General features: G+C 46.9%; 7 protein-coding genes across 7 annotated transcripts; 3 read left to right on the forward strand and 4 right to left on the reverse strand.

Annotated features, from left to right (window-relative positions):
• Nucleotides 1-13: 13 nt before the first annotated feature.
• On the reverse strand, nt 14-739 carry N7471_006050 (uncharacterized protein; the record flags this gene model as incomplete). Its single annotated transcript, XM_057278769.1, has 1 exon — nt 14-739. One exon carries the CDS (start codon nt 737-739, stop codon nt 14-16), a length of 726 nt encoding a protein of 241 aa, XP_057138379.1.
• A 625-nt stretch (nt 740-1,364) lies between these two features.
• N7471_006051 (uncharacterized protein) lies at nt 1,365-1,670 on the forward strand (the record flags this gene model as incomplete). Its single annotated transcript, XM_057278770.1, has 2 exons — nt 1,365-1,583; nt 1,638-1,670. The coding sequence occupies 2 exons, from the start codon at nt 1,365-1,367 to the stop codon at nt 1,668-1,670; spliced, it is 252 nt and encodes an 83-aa protein (XP_057138380.1).
• Nucleotides 1,671-2,439: 769 nt separating this feature from the next.
• On the reverse strand, nt 2,440-3,877 carry N7471_006052 (FAD-dependent oxidoreductase; the record flags this gene model as incomplete). Its single annotated transcript, XM_057278771.1, has 2 exons — nt 2,440-3,472; nt 3,579-3,877. The coding sequence occupies 2 exons, from the start codon at nt 3,875-3,877 to the stop codon at nt 2,440-2,442; spliced, it is 1,332 nt and encodes a 443-aa protein (XP_057138381.1).
• Nucleotides 3,878-4,943: 1,066 nt separating this feature from the next.
• Nucleotides 4,944-7,038, forward strand: N7471_006053 (Zn(II)2Cys6 transcription factor; the record flags this gene model as incomplete). Its single annotated transcript, XM_057278772.1, has 4 exons — nt 4,944-5,071; nt 5,127-5,296; nt 5,350-6,155; nt 6,208-7,038. 4 exons carry the CDS (start codon nt 4,944-4,946, stop codon nt 7,036-7,038), a joined length of 1,935 nt encoding a protein of 644 aa, XP_057138382.1.
• A 67-nt stretch (nt 7,039-7,105) lies between these two features.
• On the reverse strand, nt 7,106-8,542 carry N7471_006054 (agmatinase; the record flags this gene model as incomplete). The annotated part of the gene is made up of 6 exons (XM_057278773.1): nt 7,106-7,368; nt 7,424-7,571; nt 7,627-8,001; nt 8,062-8,229; nt 8,290-8,375; nt 8,425-8,542. Coding segments are annotated over 6 exons (1,158 nt in total), but the record flags the coding sequence as incomplete, so codon positions are not given.
• A 1,055-nt stretch (nt 8,543-9,597) lies between these two features.
• On the reverse strand, nt 9,598-11,260 carry N7471_006055 (cytochrome P450; the record flags this gene model as incomplete). Its single annotated transcript, XM_057278774.1, has 4 exons — nt 9,598-9,633; nt 9,685-9,829; nt 9,898-10,597; nt 10,627-11,260. The coding sequence occupies 4 exons, from the start codon at nt 11,258-11,260 to the stop codon at nt 9,598-9,600; spliced, it is 1,515 nt and encodes a 504-aa protein (XP_057138384.1).
• A 335-nt stretch (nt 11,261-11,595) lies between these two features.
• N7471_006056 (uncharacterized protein) lies at nt 11,596-12,464 on the forward strand (the record flags this gene model as incomplete). Its single annotated transcript, XM_057278775.1, has 2 exons — nt 11,596-11,800; nt 11,869-12,464. 2 exons carry the CDS (start codon nt 11,596-11,598, stop codon nt 12,462-12,464), a joined length of 801 nt encoding a protein of 266 aa, XP_057138385.1.
• Between the last annotated feature and the right edge of the window lie 141 nt (nt 12,465-12,605).

Consider the following 12,605-nt stretch of genomic DNA (forward strand, 5'->3'; position numbering starts at 1 on the left):
GGAACGGGCCATATCAATGCTCTTCCGTTACCATAGAAGTCAACGATTTTTCAAGGAACCAAGCCGCTGCTTCCCAGTCTGCCTCGCCTTTGTGTTCTTCGTGGATTTCCCTTGTTTGGCCTTTGCGGAATCGATAGAAGTATTCCAACGAGGTAGACAAAGGTTCGACCCAAGAGCCTGAGATTTGGAGTGGTGAGACTTCAAGCTCGCCGGACTGGGAGTACGAGAGACAACCGATCTTGCTAAATCGGAGAGTGCTCAGTTCATAGACATAGCGGGCCAGTTGAGCAGCGAATTTCTTCTTATGCGTAGCAGGTATCGAGAGAGCCATTCGGTTCTCTAGAACGGTTCCTGGGAGGGCTTCCATCAACAAATAGGGATAGCCGAAGTCATTCTTCGTGACATTGTGCCCAAAGATGCGGGGTACAGGTATGGTCGTTTTGGAGCGAACAAAGTTCATCGAAGCAATTTCACTCAAAAGTGATGTCACCACATTTTCATCGTCGTAGTCTTGTGGCAGCATGATTCTCGCCATCCATTGAGTTGTGTCCGAAAAGGTCAGCGCAACCACAAGGTTGTATGTTCCGCTGGTGAACTTTGCCGTGTTTACAGAGCAGGTCAGCACATCTGAGGATTTTTCTCGTTGGCGAATCTTGGTGGCTTCAGAGCAGAGGTGAGTGAAATTTGCCGTTTCGAGGACTGTTTGTATCTTCTTCGCATGGTCGCTCTCAGTGTTCATGTTCTGGAATGAAGTCCAGTGTTTATCGATAGAACTCATTTCAAGAAAAATATTTTGATTTCTACCTGAGCTTCGCAAAAGGGGGTCGAGGAAAGAACGGGACTTGCAGTAGGAAATTTGAGGAAAATGTTGGTGAGAGAGAGCACTGAGAACAACGCATGGATGGAATAATGGCCGGGTTCTAGGTCAGCCGTCTGTACATCGCCTATACACCACTCATAATTATCAAGCCTTGGTCGTTATAAATAAGTGTTGTATTGCACCCAAAACATTCTGGTAGAAGAAATTCGTGATTTTGAATCTATGGAATTAGAGGGAATTTCAGACAAAGATTTGAGAACACAGATAAAACAGGGGGGTTATATGCTGGCCTGTATACATAGCCAGGCCAGCGCTAATTTGGGCTGTTTGCACTGTTTGTCTTGATTCTCCTGAACCTCGGTGTACAGTTCTCTGCTTCTCAACATATTCCTCCAATGACACTGCAAAACATACTAGTCGAGATTCTATGCATGGACATTCGTTTTATAGGCAGCAATCAGCTTCGCAAACAGGAAGCCGGCTGCTTGTTGGTCTGCAAGTCGTGGTATGAGATTGTAAAGCCCCTCCGCTTCTAATCACGAATATGTTGACTGCCAAAAACAAGCGGAAGGTGGCAGCGGGAATCAAGTCTACTCTTATTGACTTGGCTGAATCGCACTTTCCCCGGATAGTCGGTAGAATCTATACAGATACAGTCATTAACTGTTTGACTTACCTCGACTCCGACAGTCCGATTTTCCAGGATGGAAGTGAATTCGAGGACGAGGACGGGATTCTAGTCAGCCTGCGATATATTGAGAAGGTAAGTTCATTATTGAAGATGGAAACACTACCAATCACTAATCGTGGAACATAGATCTTGTTTGAAATAGAGAAGATCGTAGTTTAAATAGGAACATAATAGCAACTTGTCGAAACAGATACCAATAAAAAGGCCACAAGAGTGAGGGAGGAATAGGGTATGGTACCAGGCCCGATATATAACAAAAAAACAGGAAATCAATCAATCAAAGACCATGTTGGTTTGGCCAGGTACCGCTGTCGTTACGTTCTGGTGCGAGAAGCAAAGGCTGTAATATTGTAAGCGCGGGTAGAGAAATGACCCATGCATGACTTACCATTGATAACGGATCTCCGAAATGACCTTTTTAACGAGCTTTCAGAAGAGGTCTGTATAGATTCGTTCTCATTTGTTGAGACTGACTCATTGGGGCGTGTTTTGAAGCCCTTTTCAGGATTTCGAACAGGATGGGGAGGGATAGCAAGATGCATTAAGTAGGATCTATCTGGATACTCAAGTTGGAGTGTTTTTGTGTTATATCTTCGTCGGGTCTACTAGATATTTATATATGTAGAGGGAATGGCATGTTTATGCTTATCTTAAATGAGGCAACAGCCAGCGAGCCATGTGCTTATCAGCCAATCAAAGTATATCTATAATGAGGTCATCTTATCCTACATCTTTGATTCTATAAAAGTTGATCAGGTTCATTTAAACGTAAGAGTATAACAAAAGGGCACACATTGAAGAGGGGATTATATTTGTACCTAATAGATCTATGACGTTGCTTGATTAGATGCAATTACTAGCTAGGAATATGCTTTCTTGCCCATTTGAGACATGGTTCAGCAGTGGCAGGCTTGACTGAACTTCGTGTCTACTCCACCTTCTGCCGCAATGGATATTCCCACTCAAGCGATGCTAAAAACGGTTCGTCGACATGAATATAATTCAAAACCAGCGATTTCCGAATCTGCTTGCTGGCGAGTGTGGTCAGCGCCCAAGTCAACAACCACTCCTGTGACATGACATAACGACTCATAAAGTAACAGAACTGATTCGCCCACGCATGCATGCGGGAGATGTAAAACGACTGATTCCCATCAGCCTTGACAGGAGCGGATCGGGTGTTCTGATACTCTGCGAACATCTTGTCCAGGGTGAGTTGATCCGGTAAATCAGCTTCAGAACTCGTATCAAGCATCTCATGAAGTCCATTGCATAGAGCCACCACATCCTGAATCCCATTGTTAAGCCCACGCCCCGCATTAGGCGTATACTTATGACAAGCATCGCCCGCCAAAACAATCCGTCCCCAACTCCAATGTTTGAGGATCCCTTCTTCCAAATTCGCCATTCCTTCAGTAAGTCGCGTCGCGTACACATCTTTGACCTTCAATTTCTCGGTCACAGGGAAATCCGCAAATCTCGCCGCAAACGCTGCTCGATCTTCCTCGGTATATTTCACTCGCGAGGTCGTCGACTCAGGTAATCGCTCATAAAGGAATATCCACCCCCGCTCCCGGCCAGCTAAGAACATGGTCGACATATCCCGGGACTGTGTATCAGTCGCCTGTCCACAGTTGCCGGGCCGAGGAAAGCTGCACCACATGCACCTATACAGAGCCGGGAAGGGTGTTTCTTCGTCCCAGTCTCGTTGGCGGTTCTCTTTCAACGCTTGCTCGCGCATTAAGCGGCGCGTCTTGCTGTGTACACCGTCTGCTCCTATCACCATACTTCCGTCGTATGTGCTTCCGTCGGTGCAAGTTACCCGCACGCCGGTCTCGCTGGAGTCAATGGAAGCTACTTCCTTGTTTAGAAGGTAGCGGGCCTTGGCTGTTGTGGGTAAAGTCTCGAATAAAGTCTCGATGAGTTGGGCGCGGTGAAAAGCGACTGGTGCGGAGCCGTGGCTGGTTGGTGAATACCGTTAGTCTTGTCTTTCACAAATAGACGGGAACCGCTGGGTAGAACGGCGCTTCATCACAAAAGGCAACAGGTAGCGCGGGAAAGGCTTACTTTTTCCTCATAACTTCGAAAATACCTTTAGAGTTCACAAATCGATATCCATCTTGCGTCATTGATTGGGTGTGTTGCAATTCCCCTCCTATCTCAGATAGTCGCTCAAAAATCCCCAACTGATGCATGACTCTGAGACTAGGTGGAGACAGAACGAGACTGGCACCTTGATCCAAAACTACTGAGTTCCTAGATTCAAGGACCACGAAGTCAATGCCTGCATGGTGAAGGGCGTGTGCGGCGGTTAGACCGACAGGGCCGCCGCCGACGATGACGACTTTGAATAGTTTCGGGGCCATTGGGGAGGGATGTGAAAAGGATTTTGGGAAGATATACACCGCAGGAATGATCCGTACATGCTACTTTGACAGGGATTTATACTTTTTTTACTTTTCGATCTACACTTATAGATCTGGTCGGGTATCAGATATCCGGGTTACTCAGCGGGAGCTCCGATACCTAGGTACAATCATCCGCTGAGTCATCGGATTTAACGCTTCTGGTTGGGCCCGCAATCGTGAAGATCATGATCGTTTTGCGTTTTGGCTATACGAGAAATGCACGGACTTCTTGTTTCCAATGACTGTCAGGATTTGATCAGGGGAAATCGGGTATTTGAGAACCCGGTATGTAGGGATGTTTCTCTTCCGTCCCGACAGGTCCACCCGTTTTTTCGCACGGGAATTTTGGGTCCGGTCCACAGCTACATAGCCCTACAGGTAGCCTCAACCTCCACGCGGCTGCGAATTATTAAAGTTTTGGATTTATTGCTGCCCGCTGCCGCAGGCTAGCCTTGTTAAATCCTAAAGCGAATCTTCTATAAACAGTACCTGATGTGTCGTAGGAACTAGCGAATGAAATACCACGCTTTTCTTGTGCAGCATTTATGCAGTTATTGATAATACCTAAATTAAGAATAAGAATTAATGATCTCCAGGCTAGATACACATCCTTGTACATAGTGTCCAAGTCATGTCCAAGTTTACCTCTCGCTGGCTCCTTCCCTTTTCAAATTGCCGAGCAGACCCACTTATCCAGAAAGGATAAGATAAGATGAGATGTATCGATAAGATCCATATCCCGACGTTGATAAGGCTTCATCCCCGAATATGTTATGTCATGGAATCAAAACATTTAGAACCCCGCATTCGAGTTCAGAGTAGATATTCCTGAAAAACTGGCACATCTCCTCGGCTATTAGTTGTAACTATTGGTCCCAACTGACCCCGCACGTATCTCAAGCTAGCTCCACTATTGAGAAGTACCGTTGAGCTTGACATTGAGGTCTCGACCTCTTCCCTTGTCGTTACTCCAATTGCACGTTATACTGGTCTGTTTGATAGTCCCCCCTTGCGACCACCAAAGATGACTGTCATTGCTCAGATTGATAACCAGCCGTATATCAATGAGATCATGGGTGGCCCAGTGACAGCTCCTAGAAAGCAAACCAAGCGTCTTCGTCAGGCAAAGCAGAAGTCGGTGACATTCACAGGGTAATACATCAAGCGTATTCAAGATTCCATATACTCTTGAAGCTGACAAGAACAGATGCTGGACCTGCAGGTCTCGGAAGGTCAAATGCGATGAGCGCCAGAAAAATGGATGTGGAGTCTGCCAGAAATCCGGCCTGGAATGCGCCGGCTACGGCGTGAATCTGTGCTGGATGACAGATAAGAAGCGAGATTTTCAAGGCCTAAGACGCAGACAGATGAGACTAGGTGAGTCTTGGACCTCTTTCAAAGGCACATTTGCTGATTCAGTTCTTCATTAGAACGATCTACTTCTCCTAGCATTTCGGATGACGAGATCAACCGAATTATCTCTTCTCTTGACAAAATTTCAACGCCATCGCGCACCGTCAGTATAGGACCCTTTGCAATATTCTCCAAATGGGAACCTGGCGACAATGAATATCTCGAACCCCGCGCTTCATTGGATGAAACTCATCAGACCCAGGACTGTACTTCTGAGATCACTCCTAGTCAATTCGACCCAATCGATTTGTCTAGCGAAATTTTTGAAATAATTCCGAATGATAATGTCATTCCTAATGCAGCAATCCGCGAAACGGATTTCTCCTCAAACTGGGAATCCGTGATAGCCATGATGGATACACCAAATTCTCCAACTTTATCATACTCAAGACAAAGGTCGCTCACAATATATCCATCACCGCATATCGAGCTTTCAATCCCTCTATTCAAAGACCACAAAATATCCACGCTCATGTATCACTACAAAAATCATGTCGCCGAGCTCCTACAACCAGTCTTCCACCCAAGGAACCCTTGGCGCACAACATATCTCCCATTCGCTCTCGAGGGCTGCCCTGACTTATGCCTTGTTCAAAATGCGGCGCCTTCCTCGGGTGTCTCAATCTCACTATTCCACAGTATATTATCATCGGCTGCATTCCACCTCCGGAACGTCATGGGTGGCTCAAGAGAATACCACAACCTTGGTCTCCAGCACCGGGCCAAAGCTTTACGGGCACTCAAGTTTGCACTCGTAGCACCCAATAACTCCCAGCAATATACCGTCTACCTCACGGCAATGCTCTCCTTAGTTACGATTGATGTAGGTGGCCTTCATTCCATGTTATGGAATATTATTGAATCTAACAAATTAGACCATGACGGGAGAAGATTCGGATTTCCCAATCCACCTGAAGGGTTGTCGCCAGCTGCAAAGACCTGAGCATGTCTCCGGTGCGCTGGATGACTCCAGTCGGCAGGTTAGCAGTATTTGCCATTTTCTAAGTCTTCTGGCTCGAACGACAGCACACGAGCTAGAACCTAGGCCCTGGACAGCAGAAGGTCCATTCTTTGAACAGCCTTACTTCCACGACGACGACACAAACATCCAATACATGTATGGGATCACCTCATATCTGGGAAATCTGTTACAAAAGGCATGCCAGGTGGCCGAGTATCTCGCCTTCTACCAGGATAGCGAAATGCCAACGATTCTGCTCGAGGCATGTTCGGCATTGCACGATGAAATATTTTCGTGGGATATAGACTCCGAGTCTTTCCATCTCATTGCACTGGAGAAGCCAATGATGCTTGAGATAGTACGTTTCCAGGCCCTAGCATTTCATAGTGCGATCGCAATATTTTATTATCGAGCAATAGAGAACTCCAGCCCGGTGGACCTACAGCAGCGGGTACAAGCAATCTGGAAGAACCTTTCGCTGGCAGAAGACCTCAAAGACGTATACTCATGTGGCGAAAAACGCGCAGCTCCTATGTCCTGGCCAGCATTTATCGCTGCGTGTGAGGCAACTGATCGACAGCCTTGGGTTGAATGGTGGGAGCGAGTCCAGGGATACTCAATGGGCAATTTCAAAAGGCAATGGAAAGTTATACAGGAAATTTGGAGTATCATGAATTCAGACGAGAATGTGGTTAACTGGAGAGATGCCCTCAAACAATCAGGCAAGTTAGTTTTGCCCATTTGAAAGTCTCATATAGCGTGATTCATACATAGTTTAAATCTCAAAGTTTGTAACATGTGTCAGGCCCTTCTCACAACTCATCCTTTGAAGTTGGCGCCTTTGCCTTAGGGCCTGTCTTCAACTTCGCCATAGATGCTAGAATATCAACAATCAAATCCGCAGCAGCGATCGAAGTAGTCTCAGCAACAGTGTCATATGGCGGGCTGACTTCAACCACATCGGCGCCAACAAGATTCACACCCTCAAGGCCTTTAATGAAACGCTTTAATTCACGAGTGGTCCAACCACCTGATTCGGGAGTTCCGGTCGCAGGGGCAATGCTCGGATCGAGAACTGATTGAATAAATTAATTTCTGATGTGCCTTGAATGGGGAAAAGGCAGTCTTACCGTCAATATCAATGGAAAGATAAGTCGGGGTATCCCCGACAACACTCCGGACCTTCTCAATAATCCCGGACATGCCAATATCGTCAATCTCATGGGCCTCGATAATCGTAAATCCAACATTCTGGTCGATCTCGTAATCTTTAGGACTCTGTTGATAATTTTGATTAGTATTCATTCCCGACAAGAGACAAACCACAACTCACAAAAAGTTTCGTTCTTAGACCTCCATGCACACTCGTCCCCTTGGCAATACAGCCCTCACGACTCGCATGCCAGAAGAAAGTTCCATGTGTAATTGCCGACTGGTTGGACGCGATTCCAGTGTAACCCTCATAAGGATCCCAAGTGTCGAGGTGCGAGTCTAAGTGAATAACAGAGATCGGCCCATACACATGTTTCAATGACCGCAAGATAGGCAAGACAATCGAGTGATCTCCACCCAAGCTCACAATTCGCGGGTGTTCCCATGAGCTTCCCTCGGATGTCGGGTGGTAGAGAACCTGTCTGTAACCCTGTTCCATTTGCTTGAAGGCATGCGCGGCATCGAATGGGGTGATGGGAATATCTCCACAGTCAATCTGGTTATGGATTAGCGATCCATACATTGCATTCCATAGTTGTGAATGCGCTGTACTCACAATTTCAAGTCCCTCGTCATATGGGTCCACCCCCCACACGGTATTATAGCTTCGACCTTTCTTCTCCCGTGCCGATCCTGCGCGGATGCCTCGAGGGCCAAATCTTGCACCGGGGCGGTATGATGTTGAGGTGTCGTAGGGGAAGCCAAGAATGGCGATGTCGAGAGGCTTTTGGCCAGGTTAGGTCTCAATAGAATCATTGTGTAAAGAGGTGCTTTGACAAGATACCTTATTATGAGATGCTGCAAGACATCTTTGCCATTCCAAGTGGGCGAATGTGACCGGCTGAGAAAATGGAAGATCGACGTCGAGATCTATTGTCTGTTTAGTATGCTGATTTCGGGTTCGTCTTGCGTGACTCACCTTCTATCGGGTGACTATATTCTGGGCCGACATTCAAAGCAATGGCGCCCTGCAAAAGAAAAGATAATGTAGAAGTTGTGAAGCGCATTTTGAAGATTGTTCGACAAGTTTGACAAGTTCTACATCAAAGGTTGAATTGGGGTAGCCATTGCTCTTTATAGCCTTAGTTCTACACAAGCCAGCTGCGCACTATCTCATTACCAGATAAAACATCTCTACAAATTCTATTAATCCGATCAATGAGCAATGCTGTCTCGCAGACTCTTTCCACAACTATCATGCGGGGACTCTTGCTTGACGCCAAGATAGTGACTGCGGGGCCGTTACCGGGGCTAAGATCGTTGCAGGTGAATTTGACTTACCCCAACGTTAACTGCGCATAGATTAGGTATATTATGTAGGTTTAGTCTTTTCATATCATGTAATAGTAGTAGTGTTTAGTGGGGATCCTGAGGGCTTCCTTGATTTCCTCTTGCAGAACAGGGGTGGAATCGATGATACTGATCTGGTGGGCTGTACTGCATTGTTCGAGGCTGCGTGTGATGGTCACGAGGACGCTATGCGACGGCTCTTGGAGCGAGGGCGGATCCGCTGGCTGTTTGTGAGGCGGAGACGGTGTTTTCGGTTGCGGCGAGGGAGAAGCATGTGGGTGCTGTTAAGCTGATTCTACGGGTGTTTGATGAGAGAGGGTTGGATTTGTGTGAAGTAGATCGGGCGTTGAAACAGGCACAGGAGCATGCTGAAAAGCATGCTTTGAAGGATGAGCGACCGGATATTGCTAAGGTGTTGCATCGGTTTTATTGGCGCCGACGGTATCCGGTGAGCAGTTGATCTTTCTCTTCACTCTACAAGAAATTCATTTTATCTCATTGGGTCTGTTTGTGTTGTATCAGATAAGTTTTGTAGCAGCCCATCTAGGTAGTAGCCCTTGCCGTAGCCCATGGCGCCAAGCGTTCGCAGACACCTTCCATATGGGCCATGTGGAGATACTATTGACTATTGGCAATACCATAGAAGAAACAAATTTATTGAGATTAGAAACTGGTATGTAATTCTTTTAAATCCAATTGATAAAGTATAGGGCTAAAGTATCATGCAATCTGTGAAACCCCAAGCTGATGCGACATCGTTCAAATCAAAACACATGGACACTACACTCTTTACTTTAGTTGGTTAATGTGGCGTGAACTCAACCTGACACTCGTGTTCCTGTTTCGATGATTAGCGAATCTTCGAGGGAAACATTTTAGCTGAACATACCCGCATTCGACTACAAGTATCATCATAGAACACCTCATAGCGGCCTGTAATGCCAGGAGAGACGGTACCGAAATCTCCCATTGGTGTGGTTCTATATTTTCGATAAATGGCTGCGACCAAAGTAGTCATTTCTGCCATTGCCAGACTGTTTCTTGTTAGCCATCTCTCATGACCAAAGCCAGAAGTCATCCTTATGGAGAATAAGAAACATACTGCATGCCAATACACATCCTTCCTCCGCTGGAAAATGCCCAGAACCATTTCTTCATATCTGCCAAGTTTTCAGAGGGATCCAACCAGCGATCGGGATTGAATTTTGTGGGACTTTTGAAAACCTCAGCGTTACGATGGAGCGCATATGGGGATATAGAAACCACCGTCCGGGGCGGAATCGTGTAGCCATCGATTGTGGCTGTCGTGGGTAGTGAACGTGGCTCTGACCCAGGAAGAGGTGCGTAGAGCCGGAGTGTCTCCTTGATAACTGCATCGAGGTAAGAGAGCTTGTCGCTACTTTCTACTTTGGGGATACCATTCGAATTGAGCGACTCGTCGGGGATATTGCAGACTTCCTCAATGAGCTTGTCTTGGAACTCCTTGTTTTCCGGCCGGGAAAGAGCCCAAATCAGAAACATCAGTGTGTCGCTGGTGGTATCAATGCCTGCCAGAAGATGGTCTGCACATTCTGATGCAATATCGAGATCATCTATTCCATTTGTCTTTTGGGAATGGTGGTGGTTCCACAGTCTGGATATCAGGGCTGATGTGGTCGCTTTCTCGCTGTCAGAAGCACTGGCATATGTCTGAGTGGCTTTCATCGCGTGAAGTCTGATGCCGCTGTAAGTCGTTGGCAGTTGCATCGGGTAAAGCCATTTCGCAATACAGCCACTAACCCCGGTCCTCGAGTAAAGCCATTCTGTGAAGTGAGGGAAATGAACTGCATACCACGATAGCTTGCGGCGCGCAGTGTCGATGATATCTCCGATGAGCGCGCGATCTTGCCCCAGTCCCTCGAGACATCCAGTTTTGCCGAAAGATCCGTAGAGAAACTCGGTGATTGTGTCCAGGGAGAAATAATGCAAGGTAGAAAATATCTCGCTTTTCCCCCATCTCGTTGCAAAAGGTCCATATACAACTTGACTTTCTGCTCGACTATTTCTGCATTTTGCCCTTTGAGCATCACAGATTTGGCGTAGGCATGAGCAAACAGCTTCTTCCTTTCTCCATGTTGCTTCGCAGTAGCGAACGAAAACATGTTCTTTCGACCGTAAGCCTCAAACATATGGTAGAAGCCAGTTCGCTCAAAGCCACTTCCGGCACCGTAGATCGCACGCAAGGCCGAGGTGCTGTTAAACGTCACCTCACTGGGGCCAATACGAACAACGGGTCCATATTGCTGATGTAGAGCATTGATCTTTCGCGTGCGAGTTCCTTTGTAGTCCTCATAGGCCAATTTGAACTTGGTCAAGGCGAAAGTCTTTGGACCGGGGATTCGTGCAAGAGGGCTGAACAAAGTGAAAATGGAGAGTTGGTAGACAAGAACGGCTACTATGAGAGCAGCGATCAGAATCCAAGTCATTGTTCAGTTTGTCACACAGATGGGTCCAGGTAGAATTGTATTTCGTAATATATCAAGGATGTTTCTATTGCCTTTATAGTGAATTAATATGTGAGTCACTATCTCAGTCTGCGAAAAGGGCAACCGGCAGCGAGACTTGGGTAGCGCGGGGTCAGATTTCTTGGAAGTTGGAGATTGTGGAGAACGGCACTTTGGAGTCCAAGATATATTAGCATATTCGATTTGTAGTATTTATATGTCCAATTGAATCATGTAGATTATACCACCCTTGACCTGCCAAAACCTCCCCCGACCGTTCTTCAGAGCAGACATCTTGAAGAATCATCGCCACCAAAATGTCAAAGTTATCTGTGCCAGCTTTGGAATCGAGCCTGACGACACGCATCTCAATGCAATGGGCATCAGAGGCACCCTTCGAAACCACCGACACACTGGTGATAACAGTTGGCGAATGGTACGTCGATTTACGAGTCGATAAACAAACCGGCGAAATCGATTGGGCGCTCGCGGGAGAATGTATCCAGGAAAGCAAGGACCCACGTACGATCTCACTCAATCTTTCTAACTGTCGGTGGGATATCGCACAATAAATGACTGACTTGCCACAGGGCGCGTGGTGTTTACCCATGAGATTGATTCCCACCACAATTTCAACGTGAGCAACCCTTGTCCATTCATCCCGCTTCCAAATGGAGATGACCTAGAGACTGGGACCATGGCTCGGTCCGATGTACCCGGAGCGCCGATGACGGATTATGAAGAAGTGTGGAGATATCTTCCGGTTCGCGAAGGGCAGGAGGGGTCAGGGCGTGGCCGTTCATGGATCTTGGAGTCTGATGAGGGTATTCTGGAAAAGGGTCAGCACCAAGTTAGCAAAGTGTTTCTAGCGCAAATTGGGGGCTCGTATTTGGTTCTTCATCAGAAGCAAATCCATGTGGTTACGCAAACATCCCTGGGAGAACGGGCTGTTAAAATCACTGGAGAGGAGGTCAGCGCGCGAAGGGAAGAGTGGACGGATGGCCACTGGGAGATAAAATATGCCTTGGGACCAAGCAACGATGGTTTGCCTTCAATGGCTAGCGGGCTAGATGTTGAAATGCGGGGGCGTAAGAGTGGTGATCAGGTCACCGTTGGAGGCTCCCACTTCATTGTACGTGCATATGCTTCAAAAGCCCCAAGGAAAATCAGGGATTCTCGTCTCTAGGCCGGACAGGAGGCTAGACGTAGATATCAAGATTATGTTTCCCATCGTGATTATTTAATAATGCAGCATATTGAATTCTCCCATTCTGTACTACTTAAAGCAAGTGTCGCAACTACCATCCGGTTAAATAATGGCATTTTC

Source organism: Penicillium samsonianum, assembly GCF_028829775.1.
Source record: "Penicillium samsonianum strain IBT 33392 chromosome Unknown utg000003l_segment0_segment0, whole genome shotgun sequence".
NCBI lineage: Eukaryota > Fungi > Ascomycota > Eurotiomycetes > Eurotiales > Aspergillaceae > Penicillium > Penicillium samsonianum.